This window comes from Clinocottus analis, unplaced genomic scaffold, assembly GCF_023055335.1.
Source record: "Clinocottus analis isolate CAN_PGR_092001 unplaced genomic scaffold, fCliAna1.0.p SCAF_19, whole genome shotgun sequence".
NCBI classification, from domain to species: domain Eukaryota; kingdom Metazoa; phylum Chordata; class Actinopteri; order Perciformes; family Cottidae; genus Clinocottus; species Clinocottus analis.
Window position 1 is genome coordinate 7,212,396 of NW_027175920.1, and position 21,490 is coordinate 7,233,885.

At 40.3% G+C, this 21,490-nt stretch overlaps 1 protein-coding gene across 1 annotated transcript in view; it reads right to left on the reverse strand.

Annotated features, from left to right (window-relative positions):
• Positions 1–21,490, reverse strand: part of LOC137789393 (protocadherin-15-like) — a 144,997-nt gene that overhangs the window by 56,237 nt on the left and 67,270 nt on the right. The window contains exons 17-21 of the mRNA XM_068582941.1: positions 16,234–16,366; positions 15,473–15,552; positions 13,719–13,812; positions 8,787–8,915; positions 71–190 (exon numbers count right to left, since the gene is read on the reverse strand). Of these exons, the coding sequence (XP_068439042.1) occupies positions 71–190; positions 8,787–8,915; positions 13,719–13,812; positions 15,473–15,552; positions 16,234–16,366 (556 nt within the window). The remainder of the gene's footprint in view (positions 1–70; positions 191–8,786; positions 8,916–13,718; positions 13,813–15,472; positions 15,553–16,233; positions 16,367–21,490) is intronic.

The window sequence follows — 21,490 nt, forward strand, 5'->3', positions numbered from 1 at the left end:
TTTTTGTGTATTGCATCCAACAACTACGACAGTCGTGTGAAATGTGAACGTGTTATTCTCTTGTGCTGACCTCTCTGTCCAGTGGCATCGCAGTTGTGATCACTCCGGTGGCATTGATGCTAAACAGCTTCTGGTGGTTGACGAGCCGATAATGGACATGACCGCTTGCCCCCAGATCCGGGTCTGTCGCCTAAACACAGACGCACAGAAATGACACGTGCACACACACACGCAATTAGAAAGCAGGACTACGGGTTCGAATCCTGCAATTCAGAAGACTTCCGGGGAAGCGAATCAGTCTTTCATTAAAAGTGAACTTCCTCTCAAATCAAGCGAAATGAAGCGTGTGAAAGTATACGAGAGGTAAAGCGCTTAACCTCTTTCGATCTTGTTAACATTTATCAAGCTTAGAAAAGAAATACATTCGCGAGTGGGTGAGTGAATGTGGTGTCACTGCGAGAGAAATGACTCAGAAGAGAATTATCAACGTATTTTCACGCCTTACAGTTTCCCTCAGGGAGCTTTGATCCAATTGGGACGTTTCCACAATTAATTTGTATTCGCTCTGACCTCTTTTGACCTCGTACTTCCATCCCAAAACATGTTCATACACTGAGTTCTTATAAGTATTAGTTGCATGCAGACATCACAGTATAGTTATTTATTTCTCTCTTCCTTTACTACTTCAAGTAATTGCTCTCATCTTCAAGTTTCACACACAAATTTAAACCTCTTAGGTAAAGCGTTGACAAGGTGGCAAAGACAGACCATGGCAATATTCTCTCTCTCTCTCTCTTTCTCTCTTCTCTCTCTCTCTCTCTCATTTTCTCCAGCATCAGCTTTTTCTTTCTTTTTTTTTGCAACTTGTCCAGAGCAATTAAAATGATTCTCCACGAGTAAAAATGGTAAAAACTTTTCCAGAGTTAATGAGACAGTGGTTTCAATTTTCACTTGTACTTATTTCCTTTGTTGCATTCCTTTCATCTGACTATCTTTCTGTACCCATAAACTACAGTCGAACTCTGTCGCCACATCATCGCTTTCAACTAATAAAATATGGTGTTGGGAAGGGGGCAAATTGCTCGCCGGTGTTCCTTTTACTCCGCCCGAGTGTTCATCCTGTCCAATCAGCATTTTGACAGCAATAAAATAGATGAGACCAGAGCAGAGGATAGAACAACAGAGGACATATTAACATGGTTTGTGTGCGGGGATGAGGTCTGTATACATTGCCTTCTGACTCTAAAGGTCCCCAAAAAGAAATATATGAAAGTGTTAATAATAACTGCTTCACAACTATTCATGTAGCTAACAGTCATACAACTGAGAGTGTGTTTCTAATGTCATTAGTTGAAGCTCGAGCAGTCAAGACTTTACAAAACAAGTCAGGAGGATTATTCTGAGGTGATAAAATGATACATGCAGACAGCCTCATGGTTAAGGACAATACTTACGGTATGTCTTTATTATGTTGAAGCGTTAATTGTGTCTGCAAACATCATGACGATATATTGCCATGACAATGATGTGACGTTAATGAGAAAACCTATTTGATATCAAGCTAAAACAATTATGAAGAACAAACACACAGTGGAATGTTGATTCCTAGCTTGCTAACCTACTTTTGTTAATTAGCACTAAAAACAAATTACAGCGGAGGTTAAAAGGAATTAGTTTAGCAGATATTTGGTCACTAATCAAAGTTTTACAAAGTATTGACCTCATGGCGCTCGATGAAAAGTTAAGGGATCCACAAAGTCATTAGGATTCATAAAAATGTCATCGCAAACCATCTAATATCCGTCAAGATGTGTTACTCTGATCCATCTGTGAATAAACGTAACTTAAGAAGCAGTGTCAGTTTAATACGTATAATATAAAGCTCATTACTCAATTCATATTTGTATCCCATATTTGCTGTACTGTGTCACTTCCTGCTGTTGCACTGACCCATTTCTTCTTGTTTCCCCAATTTTGGATCATTAAACTTTCATTTTATCTCACACAGCGGCGATTAGGATTAATAGAAATTAGGTTGTGTCTTGCCAGTGTTATGCAAACTGCAAGAGAGAGGATTGAAGTACTCTTTTGGTGATTTGCGTTCTGTGATTTATTGATATCTGGTTGTAAAGCTGGACTATAAATTTAATGGAGCATCAAGCTTTTGGATGATTATCTTGGGTTGTTTTGAGAAGGAGGAGGGAAAGATTGAAACTTGGACAGAGAGAGAGAGAGAAAATGGGAAACAAAAGGAAGGAAACTATTTCCTGAACGTGCAACTATGTGAGTTTTGTAGATGTAAAATAGCCGAAGGAGATGTCGATGTTTGTATTTCTGCAGTAAAAAGTGACGCAAAGCCAAATTGTGACTGAATGACAAGAAACATCACATTTGTAGAAATAATTGAATCACCTCAAATCACTATAATCTGTCTGTATATTGTTATCATGCATTCTTTACCTTTTTTATTATCGTTTATTTATATTACTTGTTTTTTTAATTTTCTTTTCTTATGTCTCTTGTGAGCACTTTACACCGTTTGCTGCTGTAATCCAGCACATTTCCCCACTGCGGGACTAATAAAGGAATATCTAATCTAATGTAAACTTAATCGCTTTCTGAGTTAATAAGATCAATCGCACACTCGTGTCTTTGTGCAATATATGAAGCTAAAGTCTGAAGCTGGTTTTGCTTCCCGTAGCATGACGCCTGGAAACAAAGCTACAGAGAAACAGCTAGCCTGGTTGTTTCAACAGCTAAAATAATGCACATATCAGCATTTAATAGTGGTAGATATGACAAAAAAATGTTACAACTTGCGTCATCAATATGTCAGTATGATGACAGAGTTGGTGTGTGAAGATTGACATACTGTGAACTGATAACACCGTACCTCCATGATGGATTCATACTTGTTTGGTTTTCAGGCATTCTGTATTAGAGAGTGCCAAATCAGATCGTACTACTACTTAATACTTGGATGTTGACATGATGCTGTTCACAAGTGGTAAACTCGTAACAACGATAATTTCAATAGGACATGAACGTAGCGTACAACTCACAGGAAATCATGCGTTGTACACAGTGAGCCATCCTGGCCACCAAACTCCAGGAAGCTATTGATCGGGCGGCACATAACCCTCCCTCTAATTTGCCAGTTGTCGTTACACTTTTATGTACAGAAATGAACACAATGTACCGTGTAAAGTAGTGAGCTTTTGGGGGACAGTCAATGACCTCTTTTCAGTCTTTATGCTAAGCTAACCGACTGCTGGCTAAAGCTGTATACTTCTCAACGGACAGATAATGCGGTGGTACTAATCTTCTCATTGAACTCCCGTGAATAATCCTTTTTTCCAAAATGTCCAATATTATTTTAACTGACACATTCATTAGGCTGTCATGAACCGTGAATACATAATTTAAGTATTCAGGCCCTTTGAATGTTTTTCACATGTGCTTCCAAGTGTATTTGAGACCCAAATGTGTGTCAATCTCAAATCATTTCCTGCAAGTTTTGACACGAGAGATTTAGCTCTGTGATGTCGGCCAACTGAATTGATGGAGAAAATGGAAAAAAAACCAACATTAATTTATTTAAATTAGGAAAAAGGCAAATGTTTGATATTTGACAGGGACAAATTATTGTCCATGAAACCGTCCTTCAAACTGCCAACAGTAGAGATGTCACAGCATTGCATTTCAGACACTAGATTATATCCTTTAGATAGCAGGCTAGATAATCGTCTTGATGTCCAACACAGTTCTCTCTGCAGTACCTGGCGTTGGGTGCCGTGAATGTTGGTGACTTCTCTCTGCCCTTCCTCTTTTATTCTCTCTTTCTCTTGTGTCTTATCCATCCCTCACAGTTCTCTCAGAATAATTACACTGCCAGACTGTTTAAAGCCAGAGACACAGTATAATTAATGTCTCAGCTGCCGTACATCTGCTGCTTTTCAACACACACTGACAAAGAAAAGCAGCTCAAAGCCTGAGATCTACACTCTATCTCTACAATCGCTGGCTCTATCTGTCGTGTTTGGATGCTCATACCTGTTTTCGTACAATTTATTTTTCTTTTCATCACTTTCTCACCTCCACCTCTAATTTCATCCCAAAACACAACAATAGAGGTACCTGCAACTGAAACTAAATGACTGAGATTTTTTTTTAATCCGGTCTCGGAGCACATTTCTTCGCTGCACCGAGACGCTCAGGTATCTCCAGTGTGGGAATCGTTTCTCAATGAGATGCATATATATATATATATATATATATATATATATATATATATATATATATATATATATATATATATATATATATATACGGACAAGTCATCGCTCGAGTTGTAATACTCCTGTTTATGAGTGAGTGTGTGTGCGTGCGTGTGCGTGTCCGTGTGCGTGTGTGTGTGTGTGTGTGTGCGTGTGTGTGTGCGTGATAATGAGAGAGAGAGCGAGATTGTATCCTTAACTTCATTTCAACGGTTTGGTGTTGCGTCGCATAATTGATTTTTCTGATAAATATACGATGTAAATGCTGATGTGGTAATGTAATAACAACAAGTAGCTTGCCTTCCCACATCCATTTAGTTCTCTTTGGTTAATTGGGCTTCCTAGCTTTTTAGGATGAACAAAATCAGACTATATTGATCAAGCAATCTGATTGGTTCGTGTGATACGATGCTGTGATACTACAAACATACCACCGCTGTGGCATCTTATTCCTTCGCACTGTAAGCATCGCTCTGCATCTGATGACACATACTGATGTATCATCATGCTCATGAGCTATTGGTTCAAAGGATTTGTTTAGTCCAGTGAAAAGCTGTTGTGGTAAATTAATATAATGGTTGCCACCACTATTAGTATGAAGAGTAAACGGTGTAACGCAAGATCAGTATAGTTTACTTCCCGTAGCTTTAAAAAAAACTTCAATCATTTAAAACCTTGACAGTAAAAGAACACAACCTTTACAACTTGTCTTAACAACAAGCCATTTGCGGTAGATGTTGAGAGTAAACAAACATGTTTTATTCCCGCAAACAACTGCAGCAAACAATTTCACTGATTGGTTTACAAATCAGCAAAATCATCTGCTGTCGAGCGAGACTGTTAGAAAAGCTTGGATCTTTTTAAATGGCTGCCGTTGAGAGATAAACTAAATTGTAAACTGATGAAGAGGCACTTTGGGAGGTAGCGAGCCTGACATTAAATGTTCAACTTTGAAGCCAAACGGCATGCACATTGAGTGCAGCTGCTAAGATGCTGTTTCTCAAGGTCACATTGCTAACATTACAGAACGTAATTACAACGTAATCACTTCTGGAGCTTTTGATTCTATCTGCCACTATATCATGCAAATGAAGTGTGCACCTTTCTTTATTATTTTTGACCTACTATAATCCCATCTTTGATGGCCAAATGACCTCTCTCTGAATTCAACCAGTTTTCCCTTTTTCCAATGCATTTTCCCCTCTTTAAAATAAAAAAAAAAACACGTCCCAAACTCATGCAAGTAAGATTAAGAATGCAACCGCACTCCTCTCTCTCTCTCTCTCTCTCTCTCTCTCTCTCTCTCTCTCTCTCTCTCTCTCTCTCTCTCTCTCTCTCTCTCTCTCTCTCTCTCTCTCTCTCTCTCTCTCTCTCTCTCTCTCTCTCTCTCTCTCTCTCTCTCTCTCTCTCTCTCTCTCTCTCGTGTCCTTCTCCAATTTCTCTCTGCCACCCACGCGTGGCTCTCTCCCTCCCCTCTTCCCATCTCTCTCTAAGACACCAGCATCCAAACACCAAGGTCAGGTCCATTCATTTTTTTTTTTTCTTTCTCCAGAAATCTCTTTAATACCTACAGGTAGGGACCCTGATTTGGAATGAGGCCCAGAGTCGTGCCTTGCACAGCCCGCTGAGGCATCACACCGTCTGTTTTGGTTTGGAACATTTCCAAGGGTCCTTGAGAGGTAGGAAGTTCAGGATTGGAATACCTTCATGTGCCCTCTCTAAAGATTAGGGTGAGTTTTGAGATGTTGAATTTGGAACATGTCCAAAAGTCTGTGCAAAAACCCAAAATTTGAAATGCCTGGAATGAAATGTCCTCTTTAAAGATATGGTTGGGATTACGTGTTTGGAATTATAGCACCCGATTGTCCGAATAGAAAAGATATTGAGCATTTAACTTTGGAACCTGTAAAACATCCTGCGTGTACAAGGGCCATATATTTATCTCAGGAGTAGTCCTAGTGTTGAACCAAAGACACATGATTAACATTTAAAAGCGTCAGACTGATCAAAGACCCCCTGACACTGGTGCATAAAGGCTGTGATATAAGCTCGGAGCAAATCCAAGCAAGCATGCAACCGAGAGAGCATCTTCAAAGATCAGAGCTTATCAAAGTGTCAGGTTTACCCGTGACCCCTGTCTGGGGAATAAATGAGTCAGTTATTAGGTCTGGAACGAGTCCAGAAGTCTTTGTGCTAAGTGGAGGCAAGGGTGCTGATGTAGGTGGAAATGCAACCCACAGTGCTGAGCAGAGATCATTTTACTTATATGTGCGAAACTTCTTTTTTATTTGGCATTATAGAATATTTGTTGTAGACTACAATTTAATTTAAAAAAAAGCAATATACATTTCCTTCTTATTTGTTCTTGATTAACCACTTTTTCCACACAGATAAAGGGTAACTTCTTAGATATGGGATCAATACCAGCAAATAATTTAGTAATTACTGCTGACATTTGCACACTAGTATACATTTGGGAGAAAAAAATCATTGCCATACTGAAAGTAAATCTATTAAATGAGAAAAATACCTTGTTGATTAACAATCTGCAGCTTTATGTTTAAAATCAAACTAAGCCTCAACTTCATCCTTTGAAAATCTAACATTTCTTACCAGCCGTATTTCACCAAACACAGAGGTCATGTGATGATCGGTCCTGTGTGATCCGACGTCTCGGTATTTTAGGTGTTTTGATTTCCATCTACGTTTTTCTGCCTCTTTCCTTTTCACCAATTATGAAGGCTGCTTCCTAAATAAGTGTTTTGACAGAATTCGGGGAACAAATTCAAGGAGTTTATCCTGCTGCACATGGAGACCCAATCCCACAGGAGCCAGAGAGCAGGGGACCTTAAGTGATTCAGATATTCATCTGTGTTCAGTTAATGGAATTTACTTGACTCGACTTTATCCCCCGGATACGATGTCCAAGCTCTGCGTAACACCCGCTGATATTAAAATATTATACCATGTTTGTAAAGATTATTATTTATATTATTATATTGGCCTAATGATGTTAGTTACGCTCATATAATATTCACAAATATAGTTCAAAACGTTAAATCATGATTGCAAAAGCGGCCTCCAGAAGAGGAAGAAAAAATAAAACAAAACAAAAAAACAACCTAAAATTACAGAGCTGCCAATTCCCACGGGGCTCACGATGTCACATGACCAGTGTTTGACAAAATGCAATATTGCGGTGGAATTTTTTACTGAATTCTGAACATGGACACCATCGTCACACACCGTTCTCTCAAATCCTTGCATCCTATCCGCTTACAAAAAAGCACACACACACACACACAGTCCTCAGAGTATACCAACAGACAGTCCTAATTACAAAGCTACTAAGGTTTACAGAGTTATGCGAGTGATCACTGGTCCCCATTGTAAACGATTATAACTAATCTTCTAGAACTTAATTAGAGCCTCTGTGAATCTTTGTGTGACACCTGTGTTTCCGTATGTACAGCGCATACCGGAAAGTATGCACAGCGCTTCACTTGTTCCACATTTTGTTATGTTACAGCCTCATTCCAATAGCGATTACATTCTTTTTTTATTCCCCTCAACATTCTACACACAACAAACCTTTACCCTTCACCACATCTGTGCCTCCATACAATTCAGTCTCGGAGGTCTACAGACAATTTCCTGGACTTCGTGGCTTTGTTTGTGACGTGCACTGCCAACTGTGGGGCCTGGTGTAGACATGTATGTGCCTTTCTGAATGATGTCCAATCAACTGAGTTTAGCACAAGTGAGCTGCAATCCAGTTGTAGTTGTTGTTGTTCCACTGATCATCTCAAGGATGATTAGTGGATGAACAGAATGCAACCGAGCTCAATTTTGAGTGTCATGGCAAAATCTATGAATACTTATGTACATCTTGTATTTTCCCTTTGTCCTGATGTGGTGTTGTGTGCAGAATGTTGATGACAAAAATGAATTGAATCCATTTTGAAATGAGGCTGTAACATAACAAAATGTGGAAAATATGAAACGCTGTGAATACTCTCCGGATGCACTGTGTGTGTGGTCAGAGGATGTAAAGGCAGTGATAGAAAGTAATTATGTCTTCCTCTCATGGTCTCAAGGTCCTGATGATCTGTGCCACAATAACAAGAAGAGTTGTGTTACCAGTTTCAAACATGTCCATCGACACCGCAAGAGGAATAACAGAGATAGGTGTAATCTGCCATTTTAACTGCTTCCCCAAAGTGTTTGGCCTTTTAATTGTAGATGTGTAGTTTGTTGTTGATGCAATCAGACACATTGTAATCTGAATTATTTTTTTGTTTGTTCATGAGCCATAATTATAATAAAGTATTAGTGCAAGGAAAATAAAAGCTAACAATCAAATACAGTCATACATTTGTGCTTAATAACCACAAATTCTTATATAAGCATCACGGTGTATGTAAGAACATGTAGTGAGCAGCGAGGTGAGGGAGTGGAGAGAGAGGTGAGGGGGTGGAGTGTGCGTGGGTTTTTTGTGCGTCTTCCTACCTTGACCTGTCCGACGAAGGCGTGATCCTGCTCCTCGATGACAGTGAGGTTCGCCGGCAGTGAAGAATCGAACAGCGGGTCATTGTCGTTAACATCCGTCACCACAACGCTCACCGTCACGGTGGAGGTCTACAAGCACACACAGACACAAACACACACACAGAACCAAACATCAATTTGTGTTACTATTTTTGCTCAGTTCAGACAACATCCAAATCTTAAAGAAATATATTTTTCTAGGGTCGTAAAATTTTATACGGGATGAATTCATCTTCTAATTTCAGAGCTTTTATTTGACCGGTATATTCTATTTTTTTCTTTCTAATTGACAACTCCTATATGTAAAAAAATAAATAAAAAGACCATTTTACTTGCTAATTGGCTGAACTCTGGCTGGTCCTGATGTTCCATCATTTTGTGCCTTGAACAACTGTTCACTCCATAAATGTGTTTAAAAACTGTTCACCAGTGGTCCACTTTACACCTGATATTGCCATGTTAAAAGGGGATCTTTTCTAAATTATGCATAATAAAGAAATATGCATAAAAATTACTTTAGAAGCGTAGCTAGGGGTCAAGGAAATAATACTTATCAATGCAATGGTGTCACTTTGCAAAAAGCAGCTCAACTTGTATAATACATTTTTTTTTCTCCAAAAGTCAGACGGATGGACTGTACCAAGAAACCCAGCTGACCACCTGAGGCATTAGAGCACGTTGTGAATGCTTGGATTCATTAAGGAAACACATTCCTACAGTAAATGTCACCAGTTCTCACTGTTTCATGACCAAGAGCACAAGAAATGTTACGGAGTGAGCACGCATGACAAAGAAAGAGAGAGGAAGAGGTCATCAATTTCTTCATTTGACATTCATGAGAGCAGAAAAGAGAGAAACAAAGAGAATGAGTGAGAGAATATTTGACTTTCATAATGGGAACTGGGAGGAAGTGGAACATTAGAAAGAGCTATCCGATTCACAACAAGGGGATGTAAAGAGAGAATGCAGGGTGTGTGTGTGTGTGTGTGTGTGTGTGTGTGTGTGTGTGTGGGAGAGTGACAACAGGCTATTGGGGTTTGCAGGGCTAAGAGTGATGCAAGTCATTTGAGGTTAAGAGCTCACATTTGACAAAACTGTTTATCCGAATGCCAATATATGTAAAGCAGAATGAGCTATAATGAACAGGAGGGTTGTGAGCAGCGCTGGAACACACACACACACACACACACACACACACACACACACACACACACACACACACACACACACACACAAATAGATGGGAGACGCAGTATGCTTCGTTTTGCATTGGCGGCTCTCAGCAAATCATTTTCCCCGATAACCTACAGCTCAAGAGTTTATTATCTTGCCGGTATCATGGCCGACTGCCAAAGTTTCATGCCCACCCAAATCTAGATTCTTAAAGGCACAATGGGTAGGATTCTTTTGAAAAACAATGTTTAGACTGATCCAGAAATAATCCCTCTTAATCATCCCTTAAAACCCTGTGGAAGTGTCTGGTAGAGCCTCCGTCAGCATAGACTCTCTCTGCTTGTATTGTCTCTCCACTTTCATTTTGCTTTGGTTTCGATGCAACGAGGTGCCAGATCGTTAGCACGCACTCAAGAGGAAGCTACAAAAACAGCATAGACAATGCCAAAATAAAACGTGAATGCAGCGAGGCAGTGAATGACATGTTTCCCCTTCAACTGCTGTGCTTTCCGTGTTGTTTCAATTAAAAGACACAGCAGGCACCATTCTACTCATTGCCCTAAAATTAAACTCCAGAGAAAATAAATCCAGAATGAATAGATCCAACTTGAAAGTATTCCTTTGTGCCAAAGATTGAAGTCACTTTGTCGCGATGGGTCACATGTTCCCTCATTACAATGGCCACTATAGACTGCAATCCAGCTGTTTCATTTGTGCTTCACATTCAAAGGCTCATTTTCAAGCTGTTTGGCTGCCAGCTGACTAGTAACGTCCAATATTATTCCTCGAGGTGTGCAGCACGGCCATTACAGCCGTACACATCTCACCATTACCCTGCTGCATGCCATTTAGTTCAATTCAGTTTATTTTGTAATGCACAAAAGCACAAATTTGCCTTGGAGGGCTTTACAATCTGTACACATCCGATCAGGAAAGAGTCCCCCAAAAAACAGAAAAAAAAAACTTAAAGGAAATGCTGTTTGTTGCCACGACGCCCTCTTCCAGTCTCAAGGCTTGGACTCAAATGTTTTAAGCAAAAGCGGAAATAGTCCGCAACAAATGTTTTAATCCAAAAAATGTATAGCTCAGGAATTTTATGACATTTATTTTTGAATTGCTTTTTCAAAAATGTAATACCAACATATATTTGTGGCCAATTTTATAAAATAGTTATGTCTTCAATGGGAATGAATGGGCTTGCTTTTGAGTGTCACACAAAGTATTGAAGTATTGTTGTTATTTGGTCTTTTCATCAGATTTGTTAAAAAAAAACAAAAAACATTCGCCCTATTCTTTCAGCTACGGAAGAAACTTTTACCTTCATTAATGTCGCTTCTCATTCAGCTTCCCATACTCATCCTTACAGGGATGCAGATTCATACAACAGCACAATGTCCTGCAACAAAGTTAAAGTTGCATCCGGTTGCACGGTGCCCTTACAGTGGAGCGGTTTCACTGCGCCGCCTCGCACGGCCCTCAATCTGTGGCAGTATGATGGATTCACTGGCCAAATAGCCAATTAGGCACTTTGTAGTCTGACACTCTCACAACGGGACATTTAATAATAGGGGACACAGACGTGTGTGTGTGTGTGTGTGTGTGTGTGTGTGTGTGTGTGTGTGCGTGTGCACACATATGAAGACAACCCAAGGCCTTCCGAGTGATGCTGATTAATGGGCCTGTATGAAGTGTCTACACCCCAATCTTTTATTCTCCCTTTTCTATTTCTTTTGTTGCTTGTCTTCCCTTCTGTATCGCTGCGTTGCTCACACCATTGTTTTCTCCCACACCTTCGCTCTCATTTTTTTTCCACTCCTTCAAAATATACTGTAATGGACTGTCAAGCAGAAAAATGTCCAAACTACTTTTAGCCATTTTCTGACTTAAAGACCTTTGGGGCACACAGATAATACACTAATTGTCATAGTCCAGAGAGCAATTTGACTAAGTATACGTGTGCATGTCTGTGAGTGTGTATGTGTCAAGACCCCTTCATATAATTGCATATTAACACACGGTCCAATTGTTAAGGTGATAAGAGCCCCTGAACACCTCTCACATCTCTCTTGCTTCCTCACTCGCTCTGAATTCCTCCCACTTGTTCTCTCCCCTGTTGTGTGCGAGGGTGTGTGCGAGAGAAGGTCAGAGTATTCAAATCAGCATTTTCTCTCCTCAGAGGGACCTCAAACTTTACCTTTGTGGGGAGGGGTTTGGGTGAAGAGGAGTCAAGAAGACAAATGTCTTTTAATGCTAGACTAATAGATGGATGATGAGGGGCAGAAGAGAAGCTAGAAAGGGATAATGTTAAAAGCCAGAGGAGTCGAGGAGGAGGAGGAGGAGAGAGGGGAGGACATGGGGGGCTCCATCCAATGTCTTCAACTGACTTTCATGTGAGAGCAACTGAAGATTTGACTTTTCGAAGAGGAAAGACGTGAAGGACACAAAGAGAGTGACGGAGAAGAGCGACTCTGATGACCTGTGATCATTAAGTTAGGGAGAAAGTGAGGAAGGGCACACACTCCATCTTTACAAACCAGCTCTTTTTAGAGCCTTTGTGGGCATTTTACAGAGTGAAATGTTTATTCCACACTCAGCCATAGCTTATGTGTGAACACAACATGCATTAGCAGCAACTTTTTTCTGGATGTTTAAGTTCTCACCTCCACTGAAACGTAAACATATTCAAATCTCCTCTTATCACTTTCAGGTAGAAAATAAAACTTGCTGCAACTTATTTTACACTTGAGTCATGAGCTCTGACAGTGAAATCATTTCAACTGGTGATCATCTGAGGACAGAAATATAATAAATAAAGGGATCGCTGGTTTGCAAGATTGTTAGGTTCTTGGACAGTCGTCAAATATTGAAATGACTGATTACACTTAATTGGTAGGGAGTGGAGTCGTTCGTATCTTTTTAAGTGGGGTTGTATGAGGCAAAGACCCAAAGTCAGTATATTACCATAGAACGTAAGTGCACGTCGTCACTGTGACCTCACCCATTGGTTTGTGAAATGCAGATCTGAAACCTGAAGTTTGACTTAAAAGGCCAGATGGGGATCACTTGCAAAGATGTTGAATTATTAAGTATCCTTATTGGTTTGAAATTCATTGTTACAAACAGATTTTTTAAAAATATTTTTGTATTGAGATTGTTATGGTGGGGCTGCACGTTGGTGCACCGTCTCCTCAAAGCAAGAGGGGCCCGGGGGTTTCGATCCCAGGCGGTCCTGCTGTGTGGCGTTAGCGTGTTCTCCCCGGCGTCAGCGTGGGTTCCCTCTCCTGGTTCTCCGGCTTCCTCCCACAGCCCAAAGTCATGCAGCTTAGGTTAAGTGGAGACCCTAAAATTGCCGTGAATGTGAGCCTGAATGGCTGTCTGTCTCTAGGTGTGACCTGTGATAAACTGGTGACCCGTCCAGGGTGAACCCTTCGCCCCAATTTCAGCTGGGATCGACTCCAGCGCCTCGTGACCTTGAAAGCATATAAGCGGTTTTTGATAATGGAATGGAATTGGTCTCATGATTAGTATTATTACTTTGAAATTGTTTCCCAAAATGTCTTCTGAAATCCCTCTTTTCACACAATCACACAGCCGTCGTTTGTGTCATTTCACAGTGCAGGATTTTCCACCAGGCCACTCTGTATAATTACATTGAAGATGTGAGACAAGTCAAGTGAAGACAAACAGTAAATATCCGAGCGGTAGAGCTCCGTTTCTTACCCCGTCTGGGTGTCCGTCTGAGGCTGTGACCACCAGGGTGTAATAATCCACTGACTCCCTGTCCAGAGGCTTGTCCAGCACCAAATACCCTGAACTGGAGTGAGAACACACACAGAGCCCTGTTAACCCTCTGGGCATGAGCTTCAAAATGAATCAGGGCAGAAAAATACAGCACAATAAAAGTGACATACAGGTCCAAAAGGAGGAAACACAACCGAACAGAATACTTTGCTCCGGTCCTGAATTTTATTAGAAGTTTCAGTTCATAATTAATTGATTTCCAACCATGTTAATCATTCTCATGCTGATACTTCTAGGCTTTCCTAAGTAGTTTCTATACTAACTCTGGATCAAGGGGCACATTTGGACACTTTTTTTCTTCATAGACACCACTTTGGAAAGAACACTATTTAGAAAATTGCAAGCATTAATAACCACGGCTTAAAAACATTAACACGGGTAATGGGCACTTTACTGATGCAGATGATACCTCATACCTATCACCTCACCCACAATGATATTGAGGACTGCCCTCTTGGGTGCTGTTGCTATAATGGCTCAGACTGTGGCGTGTCATAAAAAACACCTTTCTGAAGTCAGTCTTCGTCCCGAAAACCTAGAGTAAGATCTTGTGAATATCAATACTGATTATGTACACAATAAATATAAACTTTATCATATTGGCCAATGATATGAACATCAATATATTGGTTTATTGGTAGATGTGTATGATAATCGGATGTATAAGTAGAAAAAGCCCGTTGAATATTTGTTTTTTATGTTCACAAATTAATGAATGTGAATTATTAGTACGGTTCACTTGTCATATAATCTCACACTCAAGTTAATTGACTACAATTCTGCAATTAAAAAATATCTTAGAGATAAAAGTCAGATTTAAGGGCAAATGATTAATTAATAAGTCAAAGTTTACAAGTTCACTGAAGAACTAGAAGAAGAAGTGCTTCAAGTCTGAGAATTCTGACCAATCAAAACCAGCAGAAAGCTTTGATGTCGGCCTGATTGACAACACTATTTACATGCCATGTGAAGATTCCCATAATGATTAAAGTGTTTTTTAAATTTGAGCTACTTGAAAAAAAACACATGTGAAATGCACATTTCTTCAAATATTGACAGTGTGTGTAGGTGGTGCCGTGATGCACAAAGCACAGTTTAAGGCACAGACAACTTTTGGCAAATATTGTAAGATTTCACGATGTCAGACAGAAGCCATCAGATACCAGATTGCAGAAATCAAAACCCTTCAATTAATGTGTTGTTTCCTTTCCGAGCACTCTCTAACATTGTGTCCATCTTTCACTTTGCCCTTCTCTCGTATCTCTTGCTCTCTTCCTCTCCCTGTTTTCTTCCCCATCTCTTTCAGTCTTTCTCTCTCTACTTTGTTTCTCGCTTGTCTCCTCCCCCAAGAAATGCAGATAGAATCTTTCCCCAGCAAAAGAAATGCATTTTTAATGGGCAATTAATGAATAAATACAACAAACGCCCACAGAGTGGTTGTGTGCGTGTGTGTGTGTGTGTGTGTGTGTGTGTGTGTGTGTGTGTGTGTGTGTGTGTGCATGGATTTGTTTATGCGAAGCCCTTAGTTGAGCCTGGATTATATAATTTAGACTACTTTCAACGACACGCGCGCGCACGCACACGCACACACACACACACACACAACGTTATGTTATATTGCCATGGTTGCACATTACAGTAAGAGTACACGAAAAAGAAAACTGGTACTCTACTTCTGCTGTAGAGCAAAATGTCCAAAGCCGTCTCCTCTGTGGATCGAGTATGTGATGGGGTCCTTCTCACGATCCACTGCCTGGAGAAGTAAACAAGGACAGAAACACACATTTACATCTGAACACGTCCAGCCTGTTGTCTAAAGCAGTGATTTTAAAAGAGGTTGGCGTTGCATGTGGCATAGTATGTCCAAAGAATACGGAGTAGTTCAATTCATCTGAAAAGATAGACTTTTTGATTTGAAAGAAGTATACATATATTTATTGATACCTTGAGTAAACAATAATCCATGATCACTATGTTTGCAATAAACAGCGTATGAAAAAGTGTTCACTTCCTCTTCGACTCACGAGTCTCCGCCCCCACAATTCCCTCCAGCCAACGGACGCCAGCCGTCTGTCATCGCACCCGTCCAACCTCCTTTCCACAACCCCCTCTCCCCTTCTCGTTCCTTCTCCCCGACATCCCCACATCCCTTTGTCCCTTCCTTAATCCCATTAGATTGCTCTTGGCGCGGTTTCTGAAACCCCTTTAAAAACGCCAAACATTGTATGAAAAGATAATTTGACAAAATACAATTCAATACAAGCAGCGGTCTTACAACAACCTGTTAAAAAACAATTCATTGAACACATTTGGACCACAGGTGGTGTGGGTGAAGGGGTAGCGAGGGAGAGAGAGAGAGAGAGAGAGAGAGAGAGAGAGAGAGAGAGAGAGAGAGAGAGAGAGAGAGAGTTAGAGAGAGAGAGCGAGGCTGTACCTGCAGATTAAGCAGTGTCGCTCCTGTCCTCATGGCTTCGCTGATCTCCAGATTGTATTGTTGTCGGAGGAAACGTGGGGGGCTCTGGTTGTTTGGAGGCAAAACTTCGATATAGACTGTAGTAATGGATGATCTAAAGAGAGAAAGAGAATGAGGAGAAAGAGAATGGGGTGAAGCCAAATGGAGAGATTACAAAGACAGATAGAGCAGCAGCCTGTAAGAGAGGTGCAGATAACAGAGGAATAGTAGCAGAGAAATGCTGGCGAGGGATACGAGGAGAAAAGGCAGAAGAGAGGAGCTGGAGGGCAGCACGAGAGGGTAGTGGGTAAAAACAGCAGTGTCAGGGATGGTGAATGGTTTATTACTGAACAGAAGAGTGGCCGGATAGTTTGTGTTTCTTTGCACTCTGCGCTGTATTTAACTAATCGATAAAGAGCAGGAAGGCAACGACGTAGAGCGACAAAGAGTCTGCACAGCGCTCTGCTCGGCTTTAACGAACGTCTTTCCGCAGAACGTTTTCATCGTGTATTTCGACAAACTTATCCTACCGTTTCAATGATTCATTCATCTAGAGACGGATTCTTCTTTCTCTTCATTCATTTTAATAACAGTGTGTCTGTATGGAGCGACACCATCTTTTATTATTCCTTCAGAATCTTGAAGATACTGTGAGGAACGCAATCGTGAAGCCTCTAAATGACCTACATTAGTAAACAAAACCATCAGCAAGAAGACTTTCTAGTTCCATAAAAAGGTATTCTTGATCACACAGGTACACCAGAAACTCAAAGACTCAAACACGCCTCCGGCAGTGACCTGGCAGTGGAATTAGAAAGCTCCGTGACCGGCAGAAGTGGCTGCTGCTGCCGTCGTGAGCAGAGCTTTGCCTCACTGCTCCACGGCTCCCCGCCGGGAACCAACGGCAATTGCTAAGGCCCACTGGAGGGAAGGGAGGCACGAGAGAACCAGACCGTGCCGAACAGACCCCCAAATCCTGCCGCAATAAAACAAGTCTTTGTTTTTTTACCTTTGTTTTTAGGGATTCTGCTCGGAAACACTCCCACTTCTGTCCACAGGGGAAGTGAAAGTCAACACACAAAAGTGTTTGATCGTGTTGAAATTTGATTAAACTGTTTCAAGAGCCAATTATAGATATACAAGTTGTAAAAAAAAAAGAACTATAGGCTTGAAAGCAAATTAACAGGGAGAGAGAGAGAACAAAGTTAAATCGGGGTTATAATTTCAAGGCCATGACACGAAGAGCAAATGTATTTTTTAGTGTAATTGTACTTTCTGAGAGTAGATTGTTTCACTTTGTAACATGAAAGTTTACTTCCCAAGTGATACATAGCTTAGGCTGTTCAATAAGCAGAATTCAATGCCACTTTTAATCAACATAACATTCATTTAACAAACAGTGATTGACCTACAGATGACAGAGCTACGTGTTTCCAGTGCTGTGAACAACATGCGTTTCTTTCTGAAAAAGCTGATTACCTGGTTCTAAGTTGTCATGTCAAACATGTTTCTGCCCTCTGGCAAATTGACTGACTTACATAATTGAGATAACATCATACCAACAGAAAATTCAACCAAGACCAAACTGGCATCTGCTCGAGCAATTATCTTAGATAATTCAGTCATGTGTTTTGATCCTGGACACGATTCAAGAGAGCTGGGACTCTCGATGATGACTATGAAATGAAGCGCTCCACTGGCAGGGCACACGATGGGATAGAATACTTTGTGGGAATAATATCACTTGGTTATATATTAGAACATTTTGTTTTAACAAAAGAAACAAGCCCCCCTTCCTAATATATATATATATATTTATTAATTGATAACATCAGACCTACTAATTTTATATATTTTTAATGACCTTTTTAATGGGTGATTGTTTTTTGTACTCTTTGTTTATAGTTGTATATAAATTGCCAGTTAAAAACGATTGTTTCCTCTGAAAGCCATCTACTTCACTGTTTTTAAAGGACTTCCTTCAGTGTGCGACTCAGGATGTCAAAGTGTTCGCCTGAGCGACTGAGAAGGTCTTTTGTCCCGGCAGATGTTCGATTTTATTAGTTGTGGTTTTTTAGATTTAAATTTAGCATCTTTCTATGTCGGTTATGTGTCTCGTTGTCATGTTTCATATGGCATTTTCTGGTGTTTGTTCTTGTAGTGTGTTCTTTGTCTGTTGTGCACTGTGAACCTTGTTTGTTGTTGTCTGTATGAGTCTGTTGTTGCCTATGGTGACAAATGAGTTTTCCCACTAGGGATTAATTAAGTTGTCTATCTACTAAGAGTCCTGCATATCTAACATCAATAGGGGTCAAGAACAAATAAGAACAATGTATTCATTTAAATATCCATATTATTAGATCAGAAGCCCCTGCAGTCTGTTTCATAGTTAGTAAGTTCAGTAAATTATCTTCAACTCAGTATCAGCTTGTTCCAACTTTTCTTTGAAGCTATGTTTGAATTGAGTTTAAGATTCAAGACATACTCTTTTCTTTAAAGGCTTCAACGGCCATCAGCTGGGAATTTTCCAGACTCAATGTATATCGGTATGCATTTCCCAAACTTATTCAGCCTTTGTTTGGTATCTTAGAAGATTTCTGGATCCCTTCTTGAATTCAAAATAAAGGTTTGTGTTTGAGGCGGCACAGTGTGAGTTTGCATTGAATGGCCCACCAGCGTGTCAGTTAGGTTTATGGATTTAGACACTGAATAAGTTTCCTCCGGCTTTGTCAAAAAAAAAAAAAGTGTTAAGGTCTGTTGGCTCGCATGAAAATAATAGCATCTCACTGAACATCATCTGGATGAATTAGAAGGAAAGAGTTCACCCATAAATGTCTTTTAAATCGGTCCTTAGTAACACATCTTAATTAGCTGTTTGGAAAAGGCCCAATTTCTCCCAGTTTCACTCACCCTGAATTTTATGGTTAGAAACTGCAGGGATTCAGTCTGTGTTCCTACTTGGCAAGAGAGCCGGTTTCAGCAGTGAGAGATTAACTCCACTCAAACTGGATCATCGACTGAAAAAGCCAAAGAACCTCGGGTCTAAACAATAGCCCGCAAAAATCTGTTTACGTTCAGAACAATAAATTAAAAAAAAAAAAATCATAAAGGCTTGACAATAGAAAGCTACCAGAGAGAAAGAATAACCATTTTTTTTATTAAAACAATTCAGATGGCATTATTGATGAAAACACGTCTGAGGGCCTGGAGATTATTCAGTCGTGGTTTCCACTGAAGCTATTGTTTTCCCTCCGTTTCCATTCTCAAACTCTCTTCTCTCTTTCATATGCATTATCCGTTTCATAGCCATGGCGACATGAAACTGTTCCTACTTGTGCAGTACAAACACAAACCTACACACGTGTACATACAAACATTAAGTTGCACAACAAAAGCACAATAAATGAACTGACTGGTTGGCAGTCGAATGTTTCTGCTGGTAATAAAACCATTTACATGATCACAGTTACTGCAATGGTCTCTCAACAGTAGTAGACAAGGCACCATTGTTACCACTCCTTCTACTATTGTGGCTTCAGTGACAAGCTTATGATCTACTGGGGCTGCAGGGTTGGGCAATCATCTCTTACTGAGCAACGCCTTACAGCAATGCAGTTTTTTGTTTGTTTAATAGAGTAATTTCACATTGAATAATTACATTACAGTTACAAATCCAGTTTGTTTGCCTCAACAGCAGTTTGATGGAGGATTCGGTGACTCTGCATTCAGAGGAAGGACCGATGTTACGCGTTTAGCTTAGCTCATGGCTGGCGGTGTGGGGACGCAATCAGCCACGGCGGCAGACTTTATGGCTAGCCATAAGCTACACGTTTATGGTTATACAAATAATACACATTAATAGTAAGTATTACTTTACTCCCAAACTGTAGACTTGCTGTTTGTTGAACTATTTAGTTTAATTTCCCAAGTTCACACAAGTGTCCTGTGGGTTGAGCTATATAAAGGATCGTTGAATGTAAATAATGAGTAATATGTTCTGTGTAAGTTGTTCCTTCTTCAAAGTAACTCTCAAACACCACTTGCAACTTGCAAAAAAATTTTTTATGGGGTGGGGGCTCATGGGTAGAGTGGTCGTCCTGAAACCACAACAAGGTAGCCGGTTCAATCCCTGGTCCCTCTATAGTTTGCATGTTGAAGTGTCCTTGAGCAAGGACCCCTAGTTGCTCCCTGGGCACTTCACGGCTGCCCACTGCTCCTTAATTACTAAGGATGGGTTCAAATGCAGAGAATAAATGTCCCCTTGTGAGACTAAGGGATTTAAAATGAATACAAAATGACTTTGTACCACCTGCACAGTTTCCTATACGCCTCTTACGGTACAGTGCAAAATGGCTTATTTATCTTGACCTCTATCTAGCTATTTATCTAAAATCGTATCCTGTCTGATCGGTTCTCTCTGGTGGTGGACTCTTTCTCTTTCTCTGTTTGATGAAAGTATAAATGAGACCCCGAAGCATTCAGAGCTTTCAGTATTCTGGGGTGCATCTATGTAGGCCACGGAAAAGCACTTCTAATCTGAATGAAACACGTCTCAAGGGTTCTTCAACAGTCCCAGCTCCCTAACATGGAGATGTAGTACTCACAAGCTCAGACCTAAAGTCATTTAAAAAGGCTGTCACTCACGTCTTGTTGGTGCCTGCCAGGAAGAGGACACACGGCTCATTTTGGGGCCTAACCCATAGGTTTAACAAATCAGGTCGCAGAGATGGATATTGATTTGCTACGCGGGTTATGTTTTCAGCTGAGATAAACTGAGGGTCTGGGGAAATTTGGGGACAATCTGTGGGCCAATCACTGGAACAACCTCAATCTGTAGTGGTTCACATTCTGTATTGATTTGGCAACTACACAGCTGGAGCCATGTTGGGAGACAATTTCAGTTTTTATGACTGATAAACATTGTTGGAGAGAGCAATACATTGCATTTGTGACAAATAAATCATTATCTAATACAGCTATGCTAAAAGTGAGCCATGACAATTATTTACACACTATCTGTTTATGAAACTGGATTGCTGTATTAAACAAGATTGATTCACTTTGGGGAGATCTGAGGACAGCCCACAAGGCAGCTGACGGATCTTTGAGTGTTTCAGAGCATTTAATTATTAGTTTCAGAGCATTTAATTATTACTTTCCATTAAAGATGTCCCGGTGCTGATCCAAAAGATCCAAACCTTCAGGATTTACACTGTGAGCTTTCAGCTACATGTGTGAG